Source organism: Hemiscyllium ocellatum, chromosome 24, assembly GCF_020745735.1.
Source record: "Hemiscyllium ocellatum isolate sHemOce1 chromosome 24, sHemOce1.pat.X.cur, whole genome shotgun sequence".
Lineage (NCBI taxonomy): Eukaryota > Metazoa > Chordata > Chondrichthyes > Orectolobiformes > Hemiscylliidae > Hemiscyllium > Hemiscyllium ocellatum.
Genome location: NC_083424.1, coordinates 43178569 through 43202767, shown reverse-complemented (window position 1 = coordinate 43202767; position 24199 = coordinate 43178569). Strand labels below are relative to the sequence as shown.

Genomic DNA, 24199 nt, shown 5'->3' with positions numbered 1-24199 from the left:
AGGCGGAAGATGAGGTGCTCTTCCTCCAGGCGTCGTGTTGCCACGGTCTGGCGATGGAGGAGGCCAAGGACATGCATGTCCTTGATGGAGTGAGAGGGGGAGTTAAAGTGTTCAGCCACGGTGCGGTTGGGTTGGTTTACCTGGACCGTCTCAGACTCCTAGGAGGACCAATTCCAATACTCTACAACCCAGATGACCTCCTTCAAAGACCACAATTTACCCTCAGACGTGGTTGACGACGCTCTCCACCGCATCTCCTCCACTTCCCCATCCTCCACCCTTGAACCCTGCCCCTCCAATCGCCACCAGGACAGAACCCCACTGGTCCTCACTTACAACCCCACCACCCTCCAGATACATCGTATCATTCTTCGTCATTTCCGCCACCTCCAAACAGACCCCACCACCAAGGGTATAGTTCCCTCCCCTCCCCTATTAATGTTCCGGAAAGACCACTCCCTCCGCGAGTCCCTCGTCAGGTCCACACCCCCCACCAACCCAGCCTCCACTCCCAGCACCTTCCCCTGCAACCGCAAGAAATGCAAAACTCGTGCCCACACATCCCCCCTTACTTCCCTCCAAGGCCCCAAGGGATCCTTCCAGATCCACCACAAATTCACCTGCACCTCCACACACATCATTTACTGCATCTGCTGCATCCGATGTGGCCTCCTCTACATTGGGGAGACAGGCCACCTACTTGCGGAACGTTTCAGAGAACACCTCTGGGACACCCGGACCAACCAACCCAACCGCCCAAAACGTCGATTCTCTTGCTCCTTGGATGCTGCCTGACCTGCTGTGCTTTTCCAGCAACACATTTTCAACTCTGATCTCCAACATCTGCAGTCCTCACTTTCTCCTTGAACACTTTAACTCCCCCTCCCACTCCGCCAAGGACATGCAGGTCCTTGGCCTCCTCCATCGCCAGACCATGGCAACACGACGCCTCATCTTCCGCCTAGGAACCCTCCAACCACGAGGGATGAATGCAGATTTCTCCAGCTTCCTCATTTCCCCTCCCCTCACCTTATCTCAGTCCCAACCCTCAGACTCAGCACCGCCTTCTTGACCTGCAATCTTTTTCCCAACCTCACGCACCCCCCCCTCCCCCCTCCCCCCTCACCACCCCCTCTCTGGCGTATCACCCTCACCTTAACCTCCTTCCACCCATCACATTCCCAACACCTCTCCTTCAAGTCCCTCCTCACTACTTTTTATCTTAGCCTGCTTGGCACATACTCCTCATTCCTGAAGAAGGGCTTATGCCTGAAATGTCGATTCTCCTGCTCCTTGGATGCTGTCTGACCTACTGCACTTTTCCAGCAACACATTTTTCAGCTCTGATCTCCAGCATCTGCAGTCCTCACTTTCTCCTTCAAGATTAAACACCAAACATCAAGCACAGGCCACATTATTATTTACTGTCTCCTCCACTGCATTCATTCATCCCTCCACAGAGCCATCACACATCAGGACCTACTCTTTTACAATTCAGATGAAAACTTATTTTAATGGTTACTATTTCACATAAGCTGAAATCATGGAACAAGGCCACATTCCCTGATTTTCTCTCCCCATTCATCCGAACAAGACTATTAAGCTGAATCAAGAAAGTGAGAGGTGTAGCAACACTTGATATCACAGAAGCATTTCACTGACGGCAACATCAAGGCACTTTCATAAATCTGAAATCAACGTGTACTGGTGAAACTACCTATTGGTGCTCCACAGACTGTGGTTGTGATTTAGTTGTGATTGATGGAGACCAGAAAGATGTAAATAAATACTTGGACAGTGTATTCGATCAGGATCTTAATCACTTTGCTGTCCTCAGTGTAAATGTCTTCAAATACCTCCAAGTAAATATTTAGTTTTGGCCTCTGTGGCCAGAAAGATATGACCTAATGGATTTTAACAAAGGTCCCATTTCAGATATAACAACAGACCATCACTTACCTCAATGTCCTTTCTCCAGTAATACAACCATACCTCATGCCCCAGAGCTCATTTTCACAAAGTCAGCCTCCAATATTTGACTGAGTTCACAGAGACACAGCACCTGATGAAGGCATTCCTGATGAAGGGCTTATGCTCGAAACGTCAAATTCTCTATTCCTGAGATGCTGCCTGGCCTGCTGTGCTTTGACCAGCAACACATTTTCAGAAGATAGAAGATACCAAGGCTATGGACCAACTCTCCAGCAATGATTTCTGCTGGAAACAGTGTTTTCAAACATATTTAATCCAGGTCTGAAAAGGGTGATAGAGGAACACTGACAGGGGGAACTGGACAGTCTAATGAGGATGGAGAAAGTGAGGACTGCAGATGGTAGAGATTAGAATCGAGAATGTGGTGCTGGAAAAGCACAGCAGGTCAGGCAGCATCCAAGGAGCAGGAGAATCGGGCAAGAGCCCTTCATCAGGAATGAGACTGTGAGCTGATCAAGTGGAGAGATAAATGGGAGGGGGGTGGGGCTGGGCTGGGGGTAAGGTAGCTGCCAGTGCAATAGGTAGATAGAGGTGGCAGTAATGGCGATAGGTTGGAGAGGAGGGTAGAGCGAAGAGACGGGAAGGAAAATGGGCAAGTAGGACAGGTCATAAGAGTAGTGCCGAGTTGGAAGGTTGCAACTGGGATAAGGTGGGGGGGAGGGGAAATGAGGAAACTGGTGAAGTTCACAGTGATGCCATATGGTGGAGGGTCCCGAGGCGGAAGATGAGGCATTCTTCCCTCCCCACCACTACCCGCTTTCTGTAAAGACTATTCCCTCCGCAACTCACTTGTCAGATTGATGGCCCCCTCCCAACACCTTCCCCTGCCACTGCAGGAATTCTTAAACCTGCACCCATACCTCCCCCCTCACCTCCATCCAAGACCCCAAATGACCCTTCCACATCAGAGTTTTACCTGCACTTCCACACATCATTTACTGGATTCACTGCATCCAATTCGGTCTCCTGTACATTGGAGAGACAGGACTACTTGCAAAGTACTTTAGAGGATATCTCTGGGACACTCACACCAATCAACCTCCAATGCCCCATGTCCAAACACTTCAACTCTGCCAAGGACATGCATATTCTAGGCCTCCCCCAACTACCCAACGCCTGGAGGAAGAATGCCTCATTTTCCTCCAACCACACAGCATCTGTGGATTTCACCAGTTTCCTCATTTCCTCTCCCCCCAACTTATTCTATGTCCAACCTTTCAACTCGGTCTCCACCCTCATGACCTGTCCTACCTGTCCATTTTTCTTCCCATCACCACCCTCCTCTCTGACGTATCACCACTACTGCCACCTCCATCTACCTATCGCATTCTCAGCTACTTTATCCCCAGCTCCACCCCCTCCCATTAATCTCTCCACCCGCTTAGCTCACAACCTCATTCCTGATGAAAGATGTTTGCATAAATGTCAATTCTCCTGGTCCTCAGATGCTGCCTGGCCTGCTGTGTTTTTCCAGCACCACATTTTTCAACTCTGCTCCTCGGATGCAGCCTGACCTGCTGTGCTTTTCCTGCACCACACTCTCGAGTCTAATCAGGATGTTGTGAACTGAGGATTAGAGATAGAAGTGGAATTTTGGGAGAGGCATTTCATGGAAAGTGCATGATAAGAGAGTAGGAGCTTATCTTTCTGAGCAGACATTAGAGTCTCTCTGTTGCAAGTCGAGGGTGCTGTGTCTCTGTGAACTCAGTCAAATATTGGAGGCTGACTTTGTGAAAATGAGCTCTGGGGCATGAGGTATGGTTGTATTACTGGAGAAAGGACATTGAGGTAAGTGATGGTCTGTTGTTATATCTGAAATGGGACCTTTGTTAAAATCCATTAGGTCATATCTTTCTGGCCACAGAGGCCAAAACTAAATATTTACTTGGAGGTATTTGAAGACATTTACACTGAGGACAGCAAAGTGATTAAGATCCTGATCGAATACACTGTCCAAGTATTTATTTACATCTTTCTGGTGGAAATGCTGCTCAAATAGATTGCATATGGATTCAAAAAATACTTCACCAACGCATGATGCTGGTGAGACTTCTTTATTCTTTACAAAGTATTTACCTGCATCCGTTCACCCATAACCTATTGAAAAAGGAACCATGAAAGCACTCTCCAATAACAGTGAATGTTGCTGTACTTTTCTCAAAGTGAAAAGCTCTGTATCAAAAATTGGTTTTCATAAAGGCACAGGTGTTCTTAAGTTGCTTGCACTCTGAAGTGTTGCAATCACTTTCCTGAAGCTGTTGCTTTATTTTGAAAATTCTTTTACATGGGCAGGTATGAACTGATTTGATTTATTACTATTATTTTCACATATTCCAAGACATAGTGAGAGGTATTGTTTTGTATGCTACCCTGACAAATCATACTTTCCATCAGGATTAGAGGACAATATGCAGAACATAGTGTTACAGCTACAGAGAAGGCACAGAGAAAGTTCAACTCTAATATATGAGAGGTCCATTCATAAGTCTGATAACAGTTGGGAGGAAACTGTTTTCAAATTATTGTATCTACAGCTCGATAGGAGGAGGGAGGATGGGAAGAGACTGTAGCCTAGCACAGTCTTTGATTATGTTTGCTGCTTTCTAGAGGCAACGGGAAGAGTAAGCAGAATCAATGGAAGGAAGGCTGGTTTTTGTGATGGACTGGATTGTGTTCACAACTCGCTGTAATTTTTTTCTGGTTTTGAGCAGAGCAGTTGCCATACATACCAAGCTGTGATATATCCGGATAGTATGCTTTCTATCGTGCATCTATTAAACTTGATGAGTCATTGTGGACATGCTGAATTTCCTTAGTCTTCTGAGGAAGTAGAGGCATTGATGTGCTTTCCTGACTGTAGCATCCATGTGGATCGACCAGGATAGATGATTGGGGATATTTGCTGGTTTTCCCTCCTGTTTGGAGAGTCCCTGAGTTGCAGCTTGTTGAATGCACCAGGAAACTTCACTGTTGGGTTCTATCCTTTGTCATTTCCTATGAGCTCCCTTGGAAGCACTTGCTGGAAATGTTTGGCAGCCTGTTTTTGTTGCATCCTGATACTGAATGTATTGGACTAACCAGCCTGTGGGAGGAGGGATTTTGAGGCAATGACACTTGTGACCATATTACTCTGCATTGACATCTGCTCATGGTTCAATTTCTCTGTTTGTAAATCCCTGAATCACAAAATCTAAATGTAGCCAAACTGGCTTGTGCTGTAGGCAGCAGAAAATAAAAAATTGAAGAGAAGGAAATAGAATGCAACTAACCATAACCAAAAAGAAAATGGTTCCAATATTGAGCCTTTATAAGGTACTAATCTTCAGCACTACATATCCTAAAATTGGAACAATACAGATGAGATTAGCATGGCCCTGTGTGAGGATGACATGTAAATTTGTGAAGTCAGAGTCATAGAGATGTACAGAATGGAAAGAGAACCTTCAGTCCAACTCATCAATGCTGACCCGATATCTTAACTTAACCTCGTCCCATTTGCACATATTTTACGCTTCACAACATTTCAACTACTGCAAAGTGTCCGCACTGACCCCAGGTTTAAAAACCAGACTTTGAACCCAGGTTACATTTGATTCAGCTCCTTGTCAACTTTAGTCACTTCAGGCTTCTTTTCATTCTACTGGCTCTGGGATTTACTCTCTTCAACAAAATATTTAAATTGTTTAAAACATTTATTATGTCATAGCCCAAAGGTGTTTTTGTCATAGACTATGCTGATGACGACCACAAAATGCCCTTATCATTGAGCCTTAATATGGCAGTGACCTTCAGCTGCATCTTCTTTCTGTTTGCTTTGGAAATGCATACATTGAAATTAGAGAAAATTTACATGGCCATTGTGCAGGGATGACCCACAAACTCCTTAAGTTTTCCATATTTTACCCTTTTATAATTAACTTGTCAATTATGAAGTATGGAAATGTGGGAAGTTAATTAGAATAGATCATTAATTTTAATGCAAAGGTTTGCTGTTTTCCTGGGTGTATTCTCCTTCAATCCTTTGAAAAACAAGCCGTGGAATATAATAATGAGTCACCAATAACTGTGGATGACATAGGTTCCTCCAGCCAAAGTGAAAAAAATCAATTCAAAGTTTCACTTTTTCCAAACTGTTTATATTGATTCAAGAGCTGAAAAATGTGTTGCTGGAAAAGCGCAGCAGGTCAGGCAGCATCCAAGGAGCAGGAGAATAGACGTTTCGGGCATAAGCCCTTCTTCAGGAATGAGGAGGGTGTGCCAAGCAGGCTAAGATAAAAGGTAGGGGGGAGGGACTTGGGGGAGGGGCGTTGGGAATACGATAGGTGGAAGGAGGTCAAGGTGAGGGTGATAGGCCAGAGAGGGGGTGGGGGCAGAGAGGTCGGGAAGAAGATTGCAGATCAAGAAGGCAGTGCTGAGTTCGAGGGTTGGGACTGAGAAAAGGTGGGGTGAGGGGCAATGAGAAAGCTGGAGAAATCTGCATTCATCCCTTGTGGTTGGAGGGTTCCTAGGCGGAAGATGAGGTGCTCTTCCTCCAGGCGTCGTGTTGCCACGGTCTGGCGATGGAGGAGGCCAAGGACATGCATGTCCTTGATGGAGTGAGAGGGGGAGTTAAAGTGTTCAGCCACGGTGCGGTTGGGTTGGTTTACCTGGACCGTCTCAGACTCCTAGGAGGACCAATTCCAATACTCTACAACCCAGATGACCTCCTTCAAAGACCACAATTTACCCTCAGACGTGGTTGACGACGCTCTCCACCGCATCTCCTCCACTTCCCCATCCTCCACCCTTGAACCCTGCCCCTCCAATCGCCACCAGGACAGAACCCCACTGGTCCTCACTTACAACCCCACCACCCTCCAGATACATCGTATCATTCTTCGTCATTTCCGCCACCTCCAAACAGACCCCACCACCAAGGGTATAGTTCCCTCCCCTCCCCTATTAATGTTCCGGAAAGACCACTCCCTCCGCGAGTCCCTCGTCAGGTCCACACCCCCCACCAACCCAGCCTCCACTCCCAGCACCTTCCCCTGCAACCGCAAGAAATGCAAAACTCGTGCCCACACATCCCCCCTTACTTCCCTCCAAGGCCCCAAGGGATCCTTCCAGATCCACCACAAATTCACCTGCACCTCCACACACATCATTTACTGCATCTGCTGCATCCGATGTGGCCTCCTCTACATTGGGGAGACAGGCCACCTACTTGCGGAACGTTTCAGAGAACACCTCTGGGACACCCGGACCAACCAACCCAACCGCCCAAAACGTCGATTCTCTTGCTCCTTGGATGCTGCCTGACCTGCTGTGCTTTTCCAGCAACACATTTTCAACTCTGATCTCCAACATCTGCAGTCCTCACTTTCTCCTTGAACACTTTAACTCCCCCTCCCACTCCGCCAAGGACATGCAGGTCCTTGGCCTCCTCCATCGCCAGACCATGGCAACACGACGCCTCATCTTCCGCCTAGGAACCCTCCAACCACGAGGGATGAATGCAGATTTCTCCAGCTTCCTCATTTCCCCTCCCCTCACCTTATCTCAGTCCCAACCCTCAGACTCAGCACCGCCTTCTTGACCTGCAATCTTTTTCCCAACCTCACGCACCCCCCCCTCCCCCCTCCCCCCTCACCACCCCCTCTCTGGCGTATCACCCTCACCTTAACCTCCTTCCACCCATCACATTCCCAACACCTCTCCTTCAAGTCCCTCCTCACTACTTTTTATCTTAGCCTGCTTGGCACATACTCCTCATTCCTGAAGAAGGGCTTATGCCTGAAATGTCGATTCTCCTGCTCCTTGGATGCTGTCTGACCTACTGCACTTTTCCAGCAACACATTTTTCAGCTCTGATCTCCAGCATCTGCAGTCCTCACTTTCTCCTTCAAGATTAAACACCAAACATCAAGCACAGGCCACATTATTATTTACTGTCTCCTCCACTGCATTCATTCATCCCTCCACAGAGCCATCACACATCAGGACCTACTCTTTTACAATTCAGATGAAAACTTATTTTAATGGTTACTATTTCACATAAGCTGAAATCATGGAACAAGGCCACATTCCCTGATTTTCTCTCCCCATTCATCCGAACAAGACTATTAAGCTGAATCAAGAAAGTGAGAGGTGTAGCAACACTTGATATCACAGAAGCATTTCACTGACGGCAACATCAAGGCACTTTCATAAATCTGAAATCAACGTGTACTGGTGAAACTACCTATTGGTGCTCCACAGACTGTGGTTGTGATTTAGTTGTGATTGATGGAGACCACCCATCTCATTCCCAGAATTTTGCGTCAAGGTGTTCCTTAGTGTCATGCCTTAGGCCCAACTATCTTCTACTGCTTCAATAGTGACCTTCCATCTGTTACAACATCAAAAGTGGGGATGTTGCTGACAATTGCAGTGTTCAGCTCCAGTTACTTCTCCTCAGGTAAGGATGCAGTCCTTGCCAACATACAGCAAGACTTAAACACCATTCAGTCTTGTGTTTATAACTGAATATTGCCATTCTGCATGCAATCACTGTCTCTTAAAAAGGCTAAGTTACCTCCCCCAACACAACATCCCAAACCAACACTTCACACATATTGGCACGGTCACTGTTGAATTCTCCCACCAGCAATTTCTTGGGAAGAGCTTGAAATGAGCAGAATCACTATTCATCAGAAACTTTAACTGCATCTGTCACAGAAATACAGCATCTACAAGGGCTGGTCAGATGTTTGATATTTTTGACAGCCAACTCACCTTCTGCTTCCCAACCCTTCCCACGATCATCAGGGTGCATCAATCAGGAATGTGATGATATACTGCCCACTTGCCTGGCTGAGTCCAGCTCAATGAAACTCAATAAGCTCAAAATCTTCAAGGAAAAAGCAGCCAGTTTGAATGGCACCCCATCTACCGGTTTAAACACTTAGTTCCACTATGATCAGCGCACATGGCCACAATGTGCAATGTCTACAAGTTGGACTTATTAAGTTGTCATTAACAGCATCTGCTGAAACCATGATATCCATAACCCACACATGTGGCAGTTCATGGGAATAACATCATTTTCAAGTCATACACCATCCTGAACTAGATCGCTGTTCTTTGTAATTGATAATGCAGATTTCTTGGGTTCTCTTTCCTGATGAAGGGCTCTGGCCCGAAACGTCGAATTCCCTGTTCCTTGGATGCTGCCTAACCTGCTGTGCTTTAACCAGCAACACATTTTCAGCTCTTTCTCTTTTTAACAGTCCTTTGATATTACTTTCACTGTCTAACTAAAATTATACAGTACAGAAGAGGCCCTACAGCACATTCATATGCACCAACAAAATAAAATTCTAAAGCTAAAGTAGCCTTACTTTCCAGCAGTGGTCCATGACATTTCAAGTGATCATCCAAGTACTTTTTAAAGGTTGGGAGATTGCCTGCTCCAACTACCCTGTAGGGAGTGTATTTCTGGATCCCTGTTACACTCTGGGTGAAAAAAAACTTTCCTCAAATTCTCTCTAAACCTCTTGCCTTTCACCTTAAAATGATGCCCTCTTGTTATTCAAATAAGGGGAACAGCTGCCCTGCCCATGCGCCTCATAATCTTATACATGTTAATCAACCAAAGCCTTCTCTGAGCAATCTAAGTTTTTATCCAGCCTCTCTCTATGGCTAACATGCTGCAGCCTAGACTATATCAGCTGCACTGCCCTTGACACAACTGGTCACCTCCTTGAAATGTTCAATCAAATTTTGTTAGGCATGAACAACTTCTGACAAAGCCATGCTGACTAACCCGATCAAACTTTACCTCTCCAAGTGAAGATTAATTCTTTCCTTCAGAATTTTGTCCAGCAGTTTCCTTACCATTGATGTGAGACTCATTGGTTTTTAATTCCCTCATTCATCCCAACCGCCCTTCTTGAAAGGTGGAATCACATTACATGTTGAGAGCGTGGTGCTGGAAATCTCCTGCTCCTCGGATGCTGCCTGATCTGCAGTACTTTTCCAGCACCAAACTCTCAACTCTAATCTCCACCATCTGCAGTCCTCACTTTCATATTAAATGTTCACCAATCCTCTGGCACCTCCACTGTGATCAGAGAGAAATTTAAAAATTGGGTAAGCGCACTTGAAATTTCAACCCCTGTTTCCCACAGCAGCCTGGGAAGCCAATCATTTGTATTTGGGGTTGTTCATTTTTAGGTCTGCCGAAACCTCCACACGCCCTATGTCAAACTGCTCAAGAACTCACAGTCTCTTCTGCAGAATTCTCTACCTAAATCCCCCTCCTCCAAGATGATGTGAAATACTCATTTTATGCACAAAACATAGAAAGCTAGCACATAGGTGCAGCCAGTAATCAGGAAGTCTAATGGAATGTTGGCCCTATTTCAAGGGGTTTTGAATATGATTAGGGAAGTCTTACAACAAGTATACGAGGTGTTGGTAAAACATCTGGAGTATTGTGAGTAATTTGGGTCCCCTTATTTGCGAAATGATATTATTTTATTGGAGAAAGCTCTGAGAAGGCCCACTAGGATGACCCCCACTATGAAGGAATTGTATTATGAGCAAAGATTAAACAGGTTGGGAATCGACCTGTTGGACATTAGAATGAGATCTCATTGAAACATTTAGGATTCTTAAGGGGCTCGACATGGTAAATGTTGAGACGTTTCCCCTCATTGGATAGTCTACAACTAGAGGGCATAATTTCAGTGTTGAAGGGTAGCAATTCAAGGCAGGGATGAGGAGTAATTTTTTCTCCCAGAAGGTCGTGACTCTTTGCAACTCTTTGCCAAGAGAGCTATGGGGGCAGGGTCATTCTGTATATTTAAGGCTGAGGTAGATTCTTGATCAGTTGGGAATCAAGGGTTACGGGGAAAGGTCAGGAGAGTGGACATGTGGAGTATTGGTTAAGCAATGATCCCACTGAATGGCAGGGCAGGCTAAAAAACCTTACTCATGTTCCTATTTCTTATGGTCTTAACACCATACAAACGTCCTCCAGCTCCATGTACTGATTGCCCCTTTGGTTCGTAATCTTTGCCTGGCTATCCTCTTCCCCTTGATATATTATTGAATAACTTGGTATTCTCCCTCATGTTACCTACCAGTGTTCTCCCATACTCCCTCTTTGCTCACTTGATTCTTTCTGAAGTTCACCTTTGCATTTTTCAGACTCCATGAAGGCCACTTTTGATTCGCTATGTGACAATGTTGCTCCTTTAACAAGGTCATTCTGCCCTCGGTTTTTGTTTTGAGGGGTCGTAATTGCAAAGGTTCCGATATGTCTGGAAATATCTACTTGAGAATGATTTTAAGTCTTTCTTTTAAAACACTTGTACAATGAAAGGGGAGTGGCCCGTTCTCCCAGTTCAGGGTTTGGTCTGGTTTTAGCAAGCAGTCAAGGAAACAACTCCATGCTGATCCCCTCTCTCTCTGATATCTCTATTGTAAGAACATGTTTTTGCCAAGGGAGTGTTTATGGGAATGTTGCAACTACTTGGAACAGCATCATTAAGTTGCGGTAGATTGATTGGGTTTCCGAATAGTTGTGTTGTTCTAAATTCAGTTCCTTTTGTTCATGTATAAACAAATTCTGCTTTGTTTACAACTGAGTGGTTGGACCAGCTGCATCACTCCTGGAATATCTGCTTAAATCAACATGAAGAGTTGGGGTCTGGGCTATCTTCTTGAAATGTTTTGAGTGAGTCTGGCCTGGTCTATTACAGCTTACCTTTGTACCTGCTAAAAGACTATCTTTTCCTTGTCTCATCCTGAATATTCCTAGACATCCAGGATCATCTTTGCTCCAACATTTCACCCTGAGGCAAATATGTTGGGTCTGTACTCTTGCCAGTTCTATGTTATACAACCACCCACGCCCATCACTGTTCTGCTGTAGATTTACCTGAAATAGCTGTACCCAGTTTACCTTGGACAGATCCTGCCTTATTTTAATAAAAACTGCCTTGCCCCAATCCAAACCCCTTTTTGCAGACCATTGTTTTCCTTTTGCATATCAAACTTAAAATGTACAGTTTTTTGCGTTGCTATCACTGTTGTAGTTAAAAAAAACAGCTCATGACAATCTTCTTCAGGACAATTCAGGATGGGTTATAAATTCTGGCCTTACCTGTGAGGTCCACATCCTATAAATAAAAGAAAACATTAAGATCATAGCTCTTCTGATCTTCAAAACCCAAAAGTGCTTTTAGATACAAAGAGTTGTACAGTCCAGTTTTTCCTGTGTGTTCTGACAAAAATAATCTTACTTTGATTTTATTATTTCATTGCAGGTTATTACTCTATCACCAAAATTTATCGTTACTAACTATAGTACAAAAAGGGTAGCAACATCTTAAATGTTATATTTACTGCTTGTAAACAGTTCTAATTTTATCACTTTGGTTAAGTATAATGCTAAGCTCTGTTGCAAGTCATTAAGGCTAGCCATGTAAAATTACTACGTCTTTAGAATTGAATGCAATGTTGAAACAACCAATTAGTTGCTCCAATATATACTCTCATGAATGTCTACAATTTTATTTCATAGTTAGAACACAGTGATGTTCAAGAGAGTTCATCTTACACATGGATTCCATTCTCTCAAACTAACAAACTCTTCAAACTCAGTGTGTGCAACCAAAACACAAATACATTATGACGGCTGCTTTTCTTCATGGATCTTACGGTTGTTACAAAGTCTTACTGTAGAATTTGAATAACTGACCAGGAGCAAAGCTAGAGGAAAATAATAGCAGCCTAGGACTGACTGCAGACAGAAGACTATCTACATCAATGTCATGGCAAGAACAAAAATATGAGAATATGAAGACTGAAATGAGTTTTTTTTTCTGAAATTGACCGTGATCTTCTGAGGGCCATATTCCTGATGAAGGGCTTAAGCCCAAAACATCAATTCTCCTGTTCCTCAGATGCTACCTGACCTGCTGTGCTTCATCAACACCATACCTTTCGACTGTTACCTTGTGAGGGCCATGGAATGCGTGAGATGATGTTTGTGAGGTATTAGTTGTTAGCCATGGATGTCTTTAAAAGCAAACATATACAATAGCAACTCATAGCACAAACATATCACCATTCAATAGACTTTATGCATTTGATATACAATATCAAAAAGGAATTATTCCTCTCGTTTCTTTTTCATATATGCAAATGTGTTGCTGGTCAAAGCACAGCAGGTTAGGCAGCATCTCAGGAATAGAGAATTCGACGTTTCGAGCATAAGCCCTTCATCAGGAATAAGAGAGAGAGAGCCAAGCCGGCTGAGATAAAAGGTAGGGAGGAGGGACTAGGGGGAGGGGCGATGGAGGTGGGATAGGTGGAAGGAGGTCAAGGTGAGGGTGATAGGCCGGAGTGGGGTGGGGGCGGAGAGGTCAGGAAGAGGATTGCAGGTTAGGAGGGCGGTGCTGAGTTGAGGGAACCGACTGAGACAAGGTGGGGGGAGGGGAAATGAGGAAACTGGAGAAATCTGAATTCATACCTTGTGGTTGGAGGGTTCCCAGGCGGAAGATGAGGCGCTCCTCCTCCAGCCGTCGTGTAGTTGTGTTCTGCCGGTGGAGGAGTCCAAGGACCTGCATGTCCTCGGTGGAGTGGGAGGGGGAGTTAAAGTGTTGAGCCACGGGGTGATTGGGTTGGTTGGTTCGGGCGGCCCAGAGGTGTTCTCTGAAGCGTTCCGCAAGTAAGCGGCCTGTCTCACCAATATAGAGGAGGCCACATCGGGTGCAGCGGATGCAATAGATGATGTGTGTGGAGGTACAGGTGAACTTGTGGCGGATATGGAAGGATCCCTTGGGGCCTTGGAGGGAAGTGAGTGTGGAGGTGTGGGCGCAAGTTTTACATTTCCTGCGGTTGCAGGGGAAGGTGCCGGGGGTGGAGGTTGGGTTGGTGGGGGGTGTGGATCTGACAAGGGAGTCACGAAGGGAGTGGTCCTTGCGGAACGCTGATAGGGGAGGGGAGGGAAATATATCCTTGGTGGTGGGGTCCGTTTGGAGGTGGCGGAAATGGCGGCGGATAATACGTTGTATGCGCAGGTTGGTGGGGTGGTAGGTGAGAACCAGTGGGGTTCTGTCTTGGTGGCGGTTGGAGGAGTGGGGCTCAAGGGCGGAGGAGCGGGAAGTGGAGGAGATGCGGTGGAGGGCATCGTCGATCACGTCTGGGGGGAATCTGCGGTCCTTGAAGAAGGAGGCCATCTGGGTTGTGCGGTGTTGGAATTGGTCCTCCTGGGAGCAGATGCGGCGGAGACGAAGGAATTGGGAATATGGGATGGCGTTTTTACAGGGGGCAGGGTGGGAGGAGGTGTAGTCTAGGTAGCTGTGGGAGTCAGTCGGTTTATAATAGATGTCTGTGTTGAGTCGGTCGCCCGAGATAGAAATGGAAAGGTCTAGGAAGGGGAGGGAGGAGTCTGAGACAGTCCAGGTGAATTTCAGGTCGGGATGGAAGGTGTTAGTAAAGTTGATGAACTGTTCAACCTCCTCGTGGGAGCACGAGGCAGCGCCGATACAGTCATCGATGTAGCGGAGGAAAAGGTGGGGGTGGTGCCAGTGTAGTTGCGGAAGATGGACTGTTCCACATATCCTACAAAGAGGCAGGCATAGCTGGGGCCCATGCGGGTGCCCATGGCAACTCCTTTAGTTTGGAGGAAGTGGGAGGATTGAAAAGAGAAGTTATTCAGGGTGAGGACCAGTTCAGTCAGTCGAAGGAGGGTGTCAGTGGAAGGGTACTGGTTAGTGCGGCGGGAAAGGAAGAAGCGGAGGGCTTTGAGTCCTTCGTGATGGGGGATGGAGGTGTACAGGGACTGGATGTCCATAGTGAAAATAAGGCGTTGGGGACCGGGGAAGCGAAAATCCTGGAGGAGGTGGAGGGCGTGGGTGGTGTCCCGAACGTAGGTGGGGAGTTCTTGGACTAAAGGGGACAGGACCGTGTCGAGGTATTGGGAGATGAGTTCGGTGGGGCAGGAGCAGGCTGAGACAATGGGTCGGCCGGGGCAGGCAGGTTTGTGGATTTTGGGCAGGAGGTAGAAACGGGCGGTGCGGGGTTGTGGGACTATGAGGTTGGAGGCGGTGGATGGGAGATCCCCTGAGGTGATGAGGTCCTGGATGATTTTTTACTCTTTTTCATATATATCTGGTATGATTCCTAGTGGCGACATCACCATTTTGATGCTAGTTTTTCCAAAGAGTTTGTCTTCATACTTTATCAGCTGCTTCCAGAATCCACTATTTGGCCTAATTATAGGCCTGCATGCTTTCAACCAGGTATGAGCATCGAACAGAGATATGTGATGGTATTTCATGAGATAAGCAAGGCACAAAGTGGCGGATCTACTGATTCCTGCAACACAATGCAGCAATGTTCGTCCATGTGATTTTTCAACAAGCTGGATTTTGTCTGCCACCATGTCAAAATACACACTTAGCTGTGAACATGGAGAATCTGCAACGGGAATATTAATATACTCAGTACCTGGAAACGTAGAACCAATCACCTCTGAGGTCACACTAATTATACACGTCACTCCATTTGACTGCAAGAGTCTTTGATTGTTTGAAGCAACTGCATTGCTTAAATATAAACTGTGTGTTATCTGAGCCAAACCAGAGAGACTTGGTCTGGGTCGTCTGGAGTGAAGTGATGAAATGCTTTTTGCTGTCAACTGAAGATTCAAATCCATTATCAGTATAACGTGGGATTTTCTTCAATACTCAAGTTTCCTAAAAAGAAACAACAGTTAAAAGTACCAGTTGGAGAGAAAATATGAAGTTTCTGACCAGTGAGTATCATTAATCTAATTGTCCTGACAGGGTAGATAACAACCACTTGCATTGATCTAGTACCTTTAACACAGCAAGCAGCCCAAGATGCCCACAGGAATGTTATCAGACAACTTTTGACCTAAGAGATAATAATTGGGAAATCAAAAACTTGGCAAGATATATGTCTTAAGGAGCATCTTAAACAGGACAGATGTCACAGCAATATACAACACTATCCAGATCACAGCTTGAGTACAGTGACCCGTTTTCCACATGATAGGAAAGATGTGATTGTTCAGAAGAGGATGCAGAGGTGATTAATGGGAATGTTGTCATGTCTGGAAAACTTTAGTTAAGACTGGCTAGGCTAAGGTTGTTTTACTTGGAATAGAGGCCAAGAAATGACTTAATTGAGGTACATAAAATGATGAGGGTCAAGATGAAGTACATAGGGATGACACATTTACATTAGTGGAGGTTAGAAAAAAATGAGAAGCAGAAATTTAAAATAATTGCAGGAGGTGTGGAAACATTCTTTTTCAACTAGGTAGTGGTAGGGACCGAGAAGTCAATGCCTGAAGGGGTGGTAAAAGTAGAAATTCTCATCACAGGTAAATGTATTTGGATACCCACTTGGTATCCAAGGGGGTTCAGGCCTAGCACAGGAATGTTGAATTAGGCTGGTTTGCTTATTATTAGAGTGCAGAACAGGCCCTTCGGCCTTCGATGTTGCACTGACCTGTGAAACCAATCTGAAGCCCATCTAACCTACACTGTTCCATTATCATCCATGTGTTGATCTGATGACTAATTAAATGCTCTTAAAGTTTAGCAAGTCTACTACTGTTGCAGAAGGGCATGCCTGCCCTTACTACACTCTGAGTAAAGAACCTACCTTTGACATCTGTCCTATGTCTATCACCCCTTAATTTAAATAGCTTAGATGGCTCAGATGCTAGCCATCACCATCTGAGGAAAAAAAACTCACTCTGTCCACCCTATCTAACCACTGATCATCTTGTATGTCTCTATGAAGTCACCTCTTAACCTTCTTATTTCTAACAAAAACAGCCTCGAGTCCCTCAGCCTTTCCTCATAAGACCTTCCGTCCATACCAGGCAACATCCCGGTAAATCTCCTCTGCACCCCTTCCAATGCTTCCACATCCTTCCTATAATGCGGCGACCAGAACTGTATGCAGTACTCCAAGTGCGGCCGCACCAGAGTTTTGTACAGCTGCAACATGACCTCATGGCTCTGAAACTCAATCTCTCTACCAATAAAAGATAACACACCGTATGCCTTCTTAGCAACCCTATCGATCTGGGTGGCAACTTTCAGGCATCTATGCACATGGACACAGAGATCTCTCTGCTCAGCCACACTATCAAGAATCTTACCATTAACCCAGTACTTTGTATTCCTGTTACTCCTTCCAAAGTGAATCAATTCACACTTTTCTGCATTAAACTCCATTTGGCACCTCTTAGCCCAGCTCTGCAGCTTAAATCTACTAATCCAACCCTCTACATCCTCATCGAGGTCATTTGTAAAAATGACAAACAACAGTGGGCCAAAACAGATCCTTGCCGTACCCCACTATTAACTGAACATCAGGATGAATATTTCCCATCAACCACCACCTTCAATCTTCTCTCAGCTAGCCAATATCTGATCCAAACCACTAAATCACCCTCAATCTCATACCTCTGTATTTTCTGCAATAGCCTACTGTGGGCAATCTTGTGAAATGCTTTACTGAAATCCATATTCACCACATCAACTGCTTTACCCTCATGTACCTGTTGGTCACTGTCTCAAAGAACTCAATAAGGTTGTGAGGCATGACCTACCTTCACAAAACTGTGTTGACTATCCCTAGTCAAATTATTCCTTTCTAGATGATTATAAATCCTAACTCTTATAACCCTTTCCAACACTTTACCCCCAACCGAAATAAGGCTCACTCGTCTTTAATTACCAGGGTTGTCTCTACTCCTCTTCTTAAACAAGGGGACAACATTTGCTCTCCTCCAGTCTGCTGGCACTATTCTTGTAGTCTCTGACGACATAAACATCAAAGATAAAGGTTCTGCAATCTCCTCTCTAGTTTCCCAAAGAATCCTAGGATAAATCCCATCTGGCTGAGAGGTCTTATTTATTTTCACACTTTCCAGAATTGCTAACATGTCCTCCTTATGAACCTTAATCCCATCTAAGTAATATTCTGTGTCTCAGTATTCTCGCTGATAACATTGCCTTTTTTCAGTGTCTATACTGACGAAAATTATTCATTTAGTGCCTCTTCTATCTCTTCAGACTCCACACTCACTTCCCAATACTGTCCTTGTCTGGCTCTAATCTTACTTGCACCATTAATGCTTAGAGGTAGCAGTGTTACATTGCAAAAACTTCACCAAGGATTTTTGCAATGCAACATTTAAACACCCAACCATTACAATATAAGAGGTCAAGGGCAGCAATTATATGGGAACACCACCAGCTGTAAGTTCCCCTCTGAGCTACATTGCTGTTCCTTTGATGTTGCTGTGTCCAAAACTTAATATTCATTCTCTAACAATGTGTACACCTACACCAAATGGACTGCAAAGAATCAATGAGGTTCACCACCATCTTCTCAAGGCAGATTAAGGATTGCTTATAAATAAGAACATGCTGAGCTTTTCCAGCAATTTCTGTTTTCTGTTTTTGTTTCTGTAATGTCCAAATGAACAAAAGGCAAAATCACTTCCCAAGTTGTAAATTTTCTGAGTGTACATCCCATACTAAGTTATGCACTTGATGTATTAACTACAATATAAATGGTCCCTGACCAAGATAAAATAAATTATACCTGACAACTCCATCCAGACTTTCAAAGATGACCATTCCCAGGGAAGGAACTATTTGCATTTATGTGATGGTCAAAATTTGAAATAAACATCCAAAGGTGTTTTACAGATTAAAAACAAAATCAGGTTAAAAAACAACATAAAGGGTTTTGTTGACGGTAAATGGGAAGGAGTGAAGTAAAGGTAGAGATGGCTGTTTGGGTTTGACACTGAGCTCCAGGAACAGGAACAGGCCTGGGTCTGCCCCTTGCACAGCCCGATCCACAGGCCCCGCCCACTGAGCCGCACCAATCAACGCAATGCTTCATTTACATTCAAACGCAACATTCTATTTCTATGTTCCAGTTTAATTGAAGAAACTCTGAAAAATAAAAGTGGAGGTTCACAATATCCAATTGACATGGAGAATATGAAGTGTATTGCATGACTGAGCCTATTTAAAACCAACTATCACCTGTACATAAAAGTGTCAGAAATTCAGAAGCTTTATATAGTACTGAATATAGTATTTGGATTGTGCTCGCTTCGGCAGCACATATACTAAAATTGGAACGATACAGAGAAGATTAGCATGGCCCCTGCGCAAGGATGACACGCAAATTCGTGAAGCGTTCCATATTTTGCACAATAGACAATAGGTGCAGGAGTAGGCCATTCTGCCCTTCGAGCCTGCACCACCATTCAATATGATCATGGCTGATCATCCTTAATCAGTATCCTCTTCCTGCCTTATCTCCACTATCCTAGAGAGCTCTATCCAACTTTTTCTGAAGTGAATCCAGAGACTGGGCCTCCACTGCCCTCTGGGGCAGAGCATTCCACACAGCCACCACTCTTTGGGTGAAGAAGTTTCTCCTCATCTCTGTCCTAAATGGTCTACCACGGATTTTTAAGTTGTGTCCTCCGGTTCAGCACTCACCCATCAGCGGAAACATGTTTCCTGCCTCCAGAGTGTCCAATCCTTTAATAATCTTATATGTCTCAATCAGATCCCCTCTCAGCCTTCTAAACTCAAGGGTATACAAGCCCAGTTGCTCCAGTCTTTCAGCGTAAGGTAGTCCCTCCATTCCAGGAATTGACCTCATGAATCTATGCTGCACTCCCTCAATAGCCAGAATGTCTTTCCTCAAATTTGGAGACCAGAACTGCACACAGTACTCCAGGTGTGGTCTCACCAGGGCCCTGTACAGCTGCTGAAGAACCTCTTTGCTTCTATACTCAATCCCTCTTGTTTTGAAGACCAGCATGCTATTAGCCTTCTTCACTACCTGCTGTATCTGCATGCTTACCTTCATTGACTGGTGTACAAGAACACACAGATCTCTTTGTACTGCCCCTTTACCTAAATTGATTCCACTTAGGTAGTAATCTGCCTTCCTGTTCTTGCCACCAACGTGGATAACCGTACATTTATCCACATTAATCTGCATTTGCCATGCATCTGACCACTCACCTAACTTGTCCACGTCACCCTGTAATCTCCTAACATCCTCATCACATTTCACCCTGCCACCCAGTTTAGTATCATCAGCAAATTTGCTAATGTTATTACTAATATCATCTTCTATATCATTAATATATATTGTAAAAAGCTGCGGTCCTAGCACTGATCCCTGCGGTACTCCATTGGTCACTGCCTGCCATTCCAAAATGGAGCTGTTTATCACTACTCTTTGTTTCCTTTCAGCCAATCAACTTTCAATCCAAGTTAGTACTTTGCCCCCAATACCATGCACCCTAATTTTGCTCACTAACCTCCTATGTGGGACTTTATCAAAAGCTTTCTGAAAGTCCAGGTACACTACATCTCCCCCATCCATCTTCAGAGCTACATCCTCAAAATATTCCAGAAGATTAGTCAAGCATGATTTCCCCTTCATAAATCCATGCTGACTCTGACCTATCCTGTTACTGCTATCCAGATGTGTCGTAATTTCATCCTTTATAATAGACTCCAGCATCTTTCCCACCACTGAGGTCAGACTAACTGGTCTATAATTTCCTGCTTTCTCTCTCCCACCTTTTTAAAAAAGTGGTGCAACATTAGCCACCTTCCAATCTGCAGGAACTGATCCTGAATCTATTCAACTCTTGAAAGTAATCACCAACGCATCCACGATTTCTCGAGCCACCTCCTTCAGTACCCTGGGATGTAGACCATCAGGCCCCGGGGACTTATTGACCTTCAGACCTAACAGTCTCTCCAACACCAATTCCTGGCAAATATAAATTCCCCTAAGTTCAGGTCCTTCAGCCACTGTTACCTCAGGGAGATTTCTTGTGTCTTCCCCAGTGAACACAGATCTGAAGTACCAATTCAATTCTTCTGCCATTTCTTTGTTCCCCGTAATATATTCCCCTGTTTCTGTCTTCAAGGGCCCAATTTTAGTCTTAATCATTTTTTGGCCTTTCACATACCTAAAAAAGCTTTTACTATCCTCCTTTATATTTTTGGCCAGTTTACCTTCGTACCTCATTTTTTCTCTGCGTATTTCCTTCTTAGTAATTCTCCGTTGTTCTTTAAAAGCTTCCCAGTCCTCCGTTTGCCCACTTATTTTTGCTATGTTATACTTTTTCTCTTTTCTCTTTTAACTTTCACGTTTCATTTCCCTTCTTAAAACATTACATTTCTCCTGCAAACTTTTTCCACTTTCAGCTGGAATATATAATGAAAATCACTTTATTTGCTTCCTCTTCAACATAGTTGAACCTTGTACTGTCTGTGCAACAATGTTGTCAGAAATTATTATTAATTGCTAGGTAATCTCTGCTGTTGTTTGCATAAATTTAGAAACAGGTTTTGAATTGCTGAAGCATATTTTAAATGCTAAAATCGCCCAAGAATGCCTCCTAAGAACATTATTGAAGTATGACACAGATCTGCTTATTGTCATATGAGGGTTGGTGTCCAAAATCTTCGAAAAAAAGGTGGCACAGCTTACTCAGGAACAGAGATAGACATAATGATGATATTCAGGACCAGCTCTTGTCAGCTTGAAAATAAAACTTCCATTGGTAGACTGATGTAACTTATGCATTCCATTGCATTAGCTTGCCAAGGCTCCGTAGACAATATCTTCAAAAATCACTATCACTGTCACCTCAGAGAAAGTGAGGACTGCAGATGCTGGAGATCAGAGCTGAAAAATGTGTTGCTGCAAAAGCGCAGCAGGTCAGGCAGCATCCAAGGAGCAAGAGAATTGACATTTCGGGCATAAGCCCTTCTTCATTCTCCTGCTCCTTGGGTGCTGCCTGACCGGCTGCGCTTTTCCAGCAACATATTTTTCATCATTGTCACCTCACCATACAGGAGCAACAAATAAAGTCATAGAGATGTACAGCACAGAAACAGACCCTTTGGTCCAACTCGTCAATACCGACCATCTATCTTAAACTAATCTAGTCCCATTTGCCAGCACTTGGCCCACATCCCTCTAAACCCTTCCTGCTCATATAGCCATCCTGATACCTTTTAGAGTCATAGAAATATACAGCACGGAAACAGACCTTTCGGTCCAAATTGTCCATGCTGACCAGATATCCCAACTTAATCTAGTCCCAATTGCCAGTGCTTGGCCTGTATACCTCGAAACCCTTCCTATTAAAAGACATCCAGATGTCTTTTAAATGTTCCACTTGTACCAGCTTCCACCACTTCCGCTAGAAGCTCATTCCATACAAGCACCACCCTCAGGTCCCTTTTATATCTTTCCCCTCTCTCCCTAAACCAATGCCCTCTAGTTCTGGACTCCTCCACCCTAGGGAAAAGACTTTGTCTATGTATCCTCTCCATGCCGCAACATGACCTCCCAACTCTTGCACTCAGTACTCTGACCAATAAAGGAAAGCATACCAAATGCCTTCTTCACTATCCTATCTACCTGCGACTCCACTTTCAAGGAGCTTTGAACCTGCATTCCAAAGTCTCTTTGTTCAGCAACACTCCCTAGGACCTTACCATTAAGTATATAAGTCCTGCTAAGATTTGCTTTTCCAAAATGCAGCACCTTGATTTGTCTAAATTAAACTCCATCTGCCACTCCTCAGCCCATTGGCCCAACTGATCAAGATCAGATTGTAATCTGAGATAACATTCTTCTTGTCCAAGATGCCTCCAATTTTGGTGTCATCTGCAAACTTACTAACTATACGTCATATGCTCATATCCAAATCATTTATATAAATGATGAAAAGTAGTGTACCCAGAACCGATCCTTGTGGTACTCCACTGGTCACAGGCCTCCAGTCTGAAAAACAACCCTCCACCACTACCCTCTGTCTTCTACCTTCGTGTCAGTTCTGTATCCAAATGGCTAGTTCTCCCTGCATTCCATGAGATCTAACCTTGCTCACCAGTCTCCCATGAGGAACCTTGTCGAACGTCTTACTAACGTCCATATAGATCACATCCACCGCTCTGCCCTCATCAATCCTTTTCTGTTACTTTTTCAAAAAACTCAATCAAGTTTGTGAGACATGATTTTCCATGCACAAAGCCATGTTGACTATCTTTAATCAGTCCTTGCTTTTACAAATACATGTAAATCCTGTTCCTCAGGATTCCCTCCAACAACCCGCCCACCAATGATGTCAAGCTCACTGTTCTATAGTTCCCCGGCAATTCCTTACCACCTTTCTTAAACAGTGGCACCATGTTAGCTGGATAACTGGAGAAATTGAGGGTTTGGTTAAGAAAACGAAGAAAGCATATGTCAGGTATAGATAGGATAGAGCTGAAAATGTGTTACTGGAAAAGCGCAGCAGGTCAGGCAGCATCCAAGGAACAGGAGAGTCGACGTTTCGGGCATGAGCCCTTCTTCAGGAATGAGGAAGTGTGTCCAGCAGGCTAAGATAAAAGGTAGGGAGGAGGGACTTGGGGGAGGGGCGTTTGAAATGCGATAGGTAGAAGGAGGTCAAGGTGAGGGTGATACCCCCACTCTAGCCTATCACCCTCACCTTGACCTCGTTCCACCTATCGCATTTCCAACGCCCCTCTCCCAAGTCCCTCCTCCCTACCTTTTATCTTAGTCTGCTGGACAAACTTTCCTCATTCCTGAAGATGGGCTCATGCCCGAAACGTCGACTCTCCTGCTCCTTGGATGCTGCCTGACCTGCTGTGTTTTTCCAACAACACATTTTTCAGCTCTATCCTGTCTATACCTGACATATGCTTCCTTCGTTTTCTTAACCAAACCCTCAATTTCTCCAGTTATCCAGCATTCCCTACACCTATCAACCTTTCCTTTCACCCTAACAAGGATATACTGTCTCTGGACTTTCGAAATCTAATTTCTGAAGGCTTCCCATTTTCCAACTATCCCTTTACCTGTGAACATCTGCTCCCAATCAGATTTTGAATGCTCTTGCCTAATACCGTCAAAATTGGCCTTTCTCCTATTTACAACGTAAACTGGTAGATCTGGTCTATCATTTTCCATAACCTTTTTGAAATTAATAGAATTATGGTTGCTGGTGTCCTTCTTCTATCCCAGAAAAGATTCCAATGATCCCCTGTACCAGCTCCTCAGCCATAGATTCATCTGTTCTATTATTACCCTCACTAGCTTGTAGCACCGGGAG

At 44.6% G+C, this 24199-nt stretch overlaps 2 protein-coding genes and 2 non-coding genes across 8 annotated transcripts in view; 3 read left to right on the top strand and 1 right to left on the bottom strand.

Annotated features, from left to right (window-relative positions):
* The first annotated feature begins 3681 nt into the window (after nt 1–3681).
* susd2 (sushi domain containing 2) overlaps nt 3682–24199 on the top strand; it is a 233071-nt gene continuing 212553 nt past the window's right edge. For all 5 annotated transcript variants that reach the window (XM_060843721.1, XM_060843718.1, XM_060843720.1 and 2 more), the window contains exon 1: nt 3682–3780. The gene's annotated coding sequence lies outside the window, so the exon portion shown is untranslated. The remainder of the gene's footprint in view (nt 3781–24199) is intronic.
* On the top strand, nt 5305–5411 carry LOC132827497 (U6 spliceosomal RNA). The gene has a single exon (XR_009646018.1). It is a non-coding gene; the product is annotated as a U6 spliceosomal RNA (small nuclear RNA).
* LOC132827378 (dual specificity protein phosphatase 18-like) lies at nt 15119–18838 on the bottom strand. The gene is made up of 2 exons (XM_060844040.1): nt 18622–18838; nt 15119–15725 (listed from the first exon to the last, which is right to left on the bottom strand). Exon 2 carries the CDS (start codon nt 15683–15685, stop codon nt 15119–15121), a length of 567 nt encoding a protein of 188 aa, XP_060700023.1. The 5' UTR covers nt 15686–15725; nt 18622–18838.
* On the top strand, nt 19136–19242 carry LOC132827489 (U6 spliceosomal RNA). The gene has a single exon (XR_009646012.1). It is a non-coding gene; the product is annotated as a U6 spliceosomal RNA (small nuclear RNA).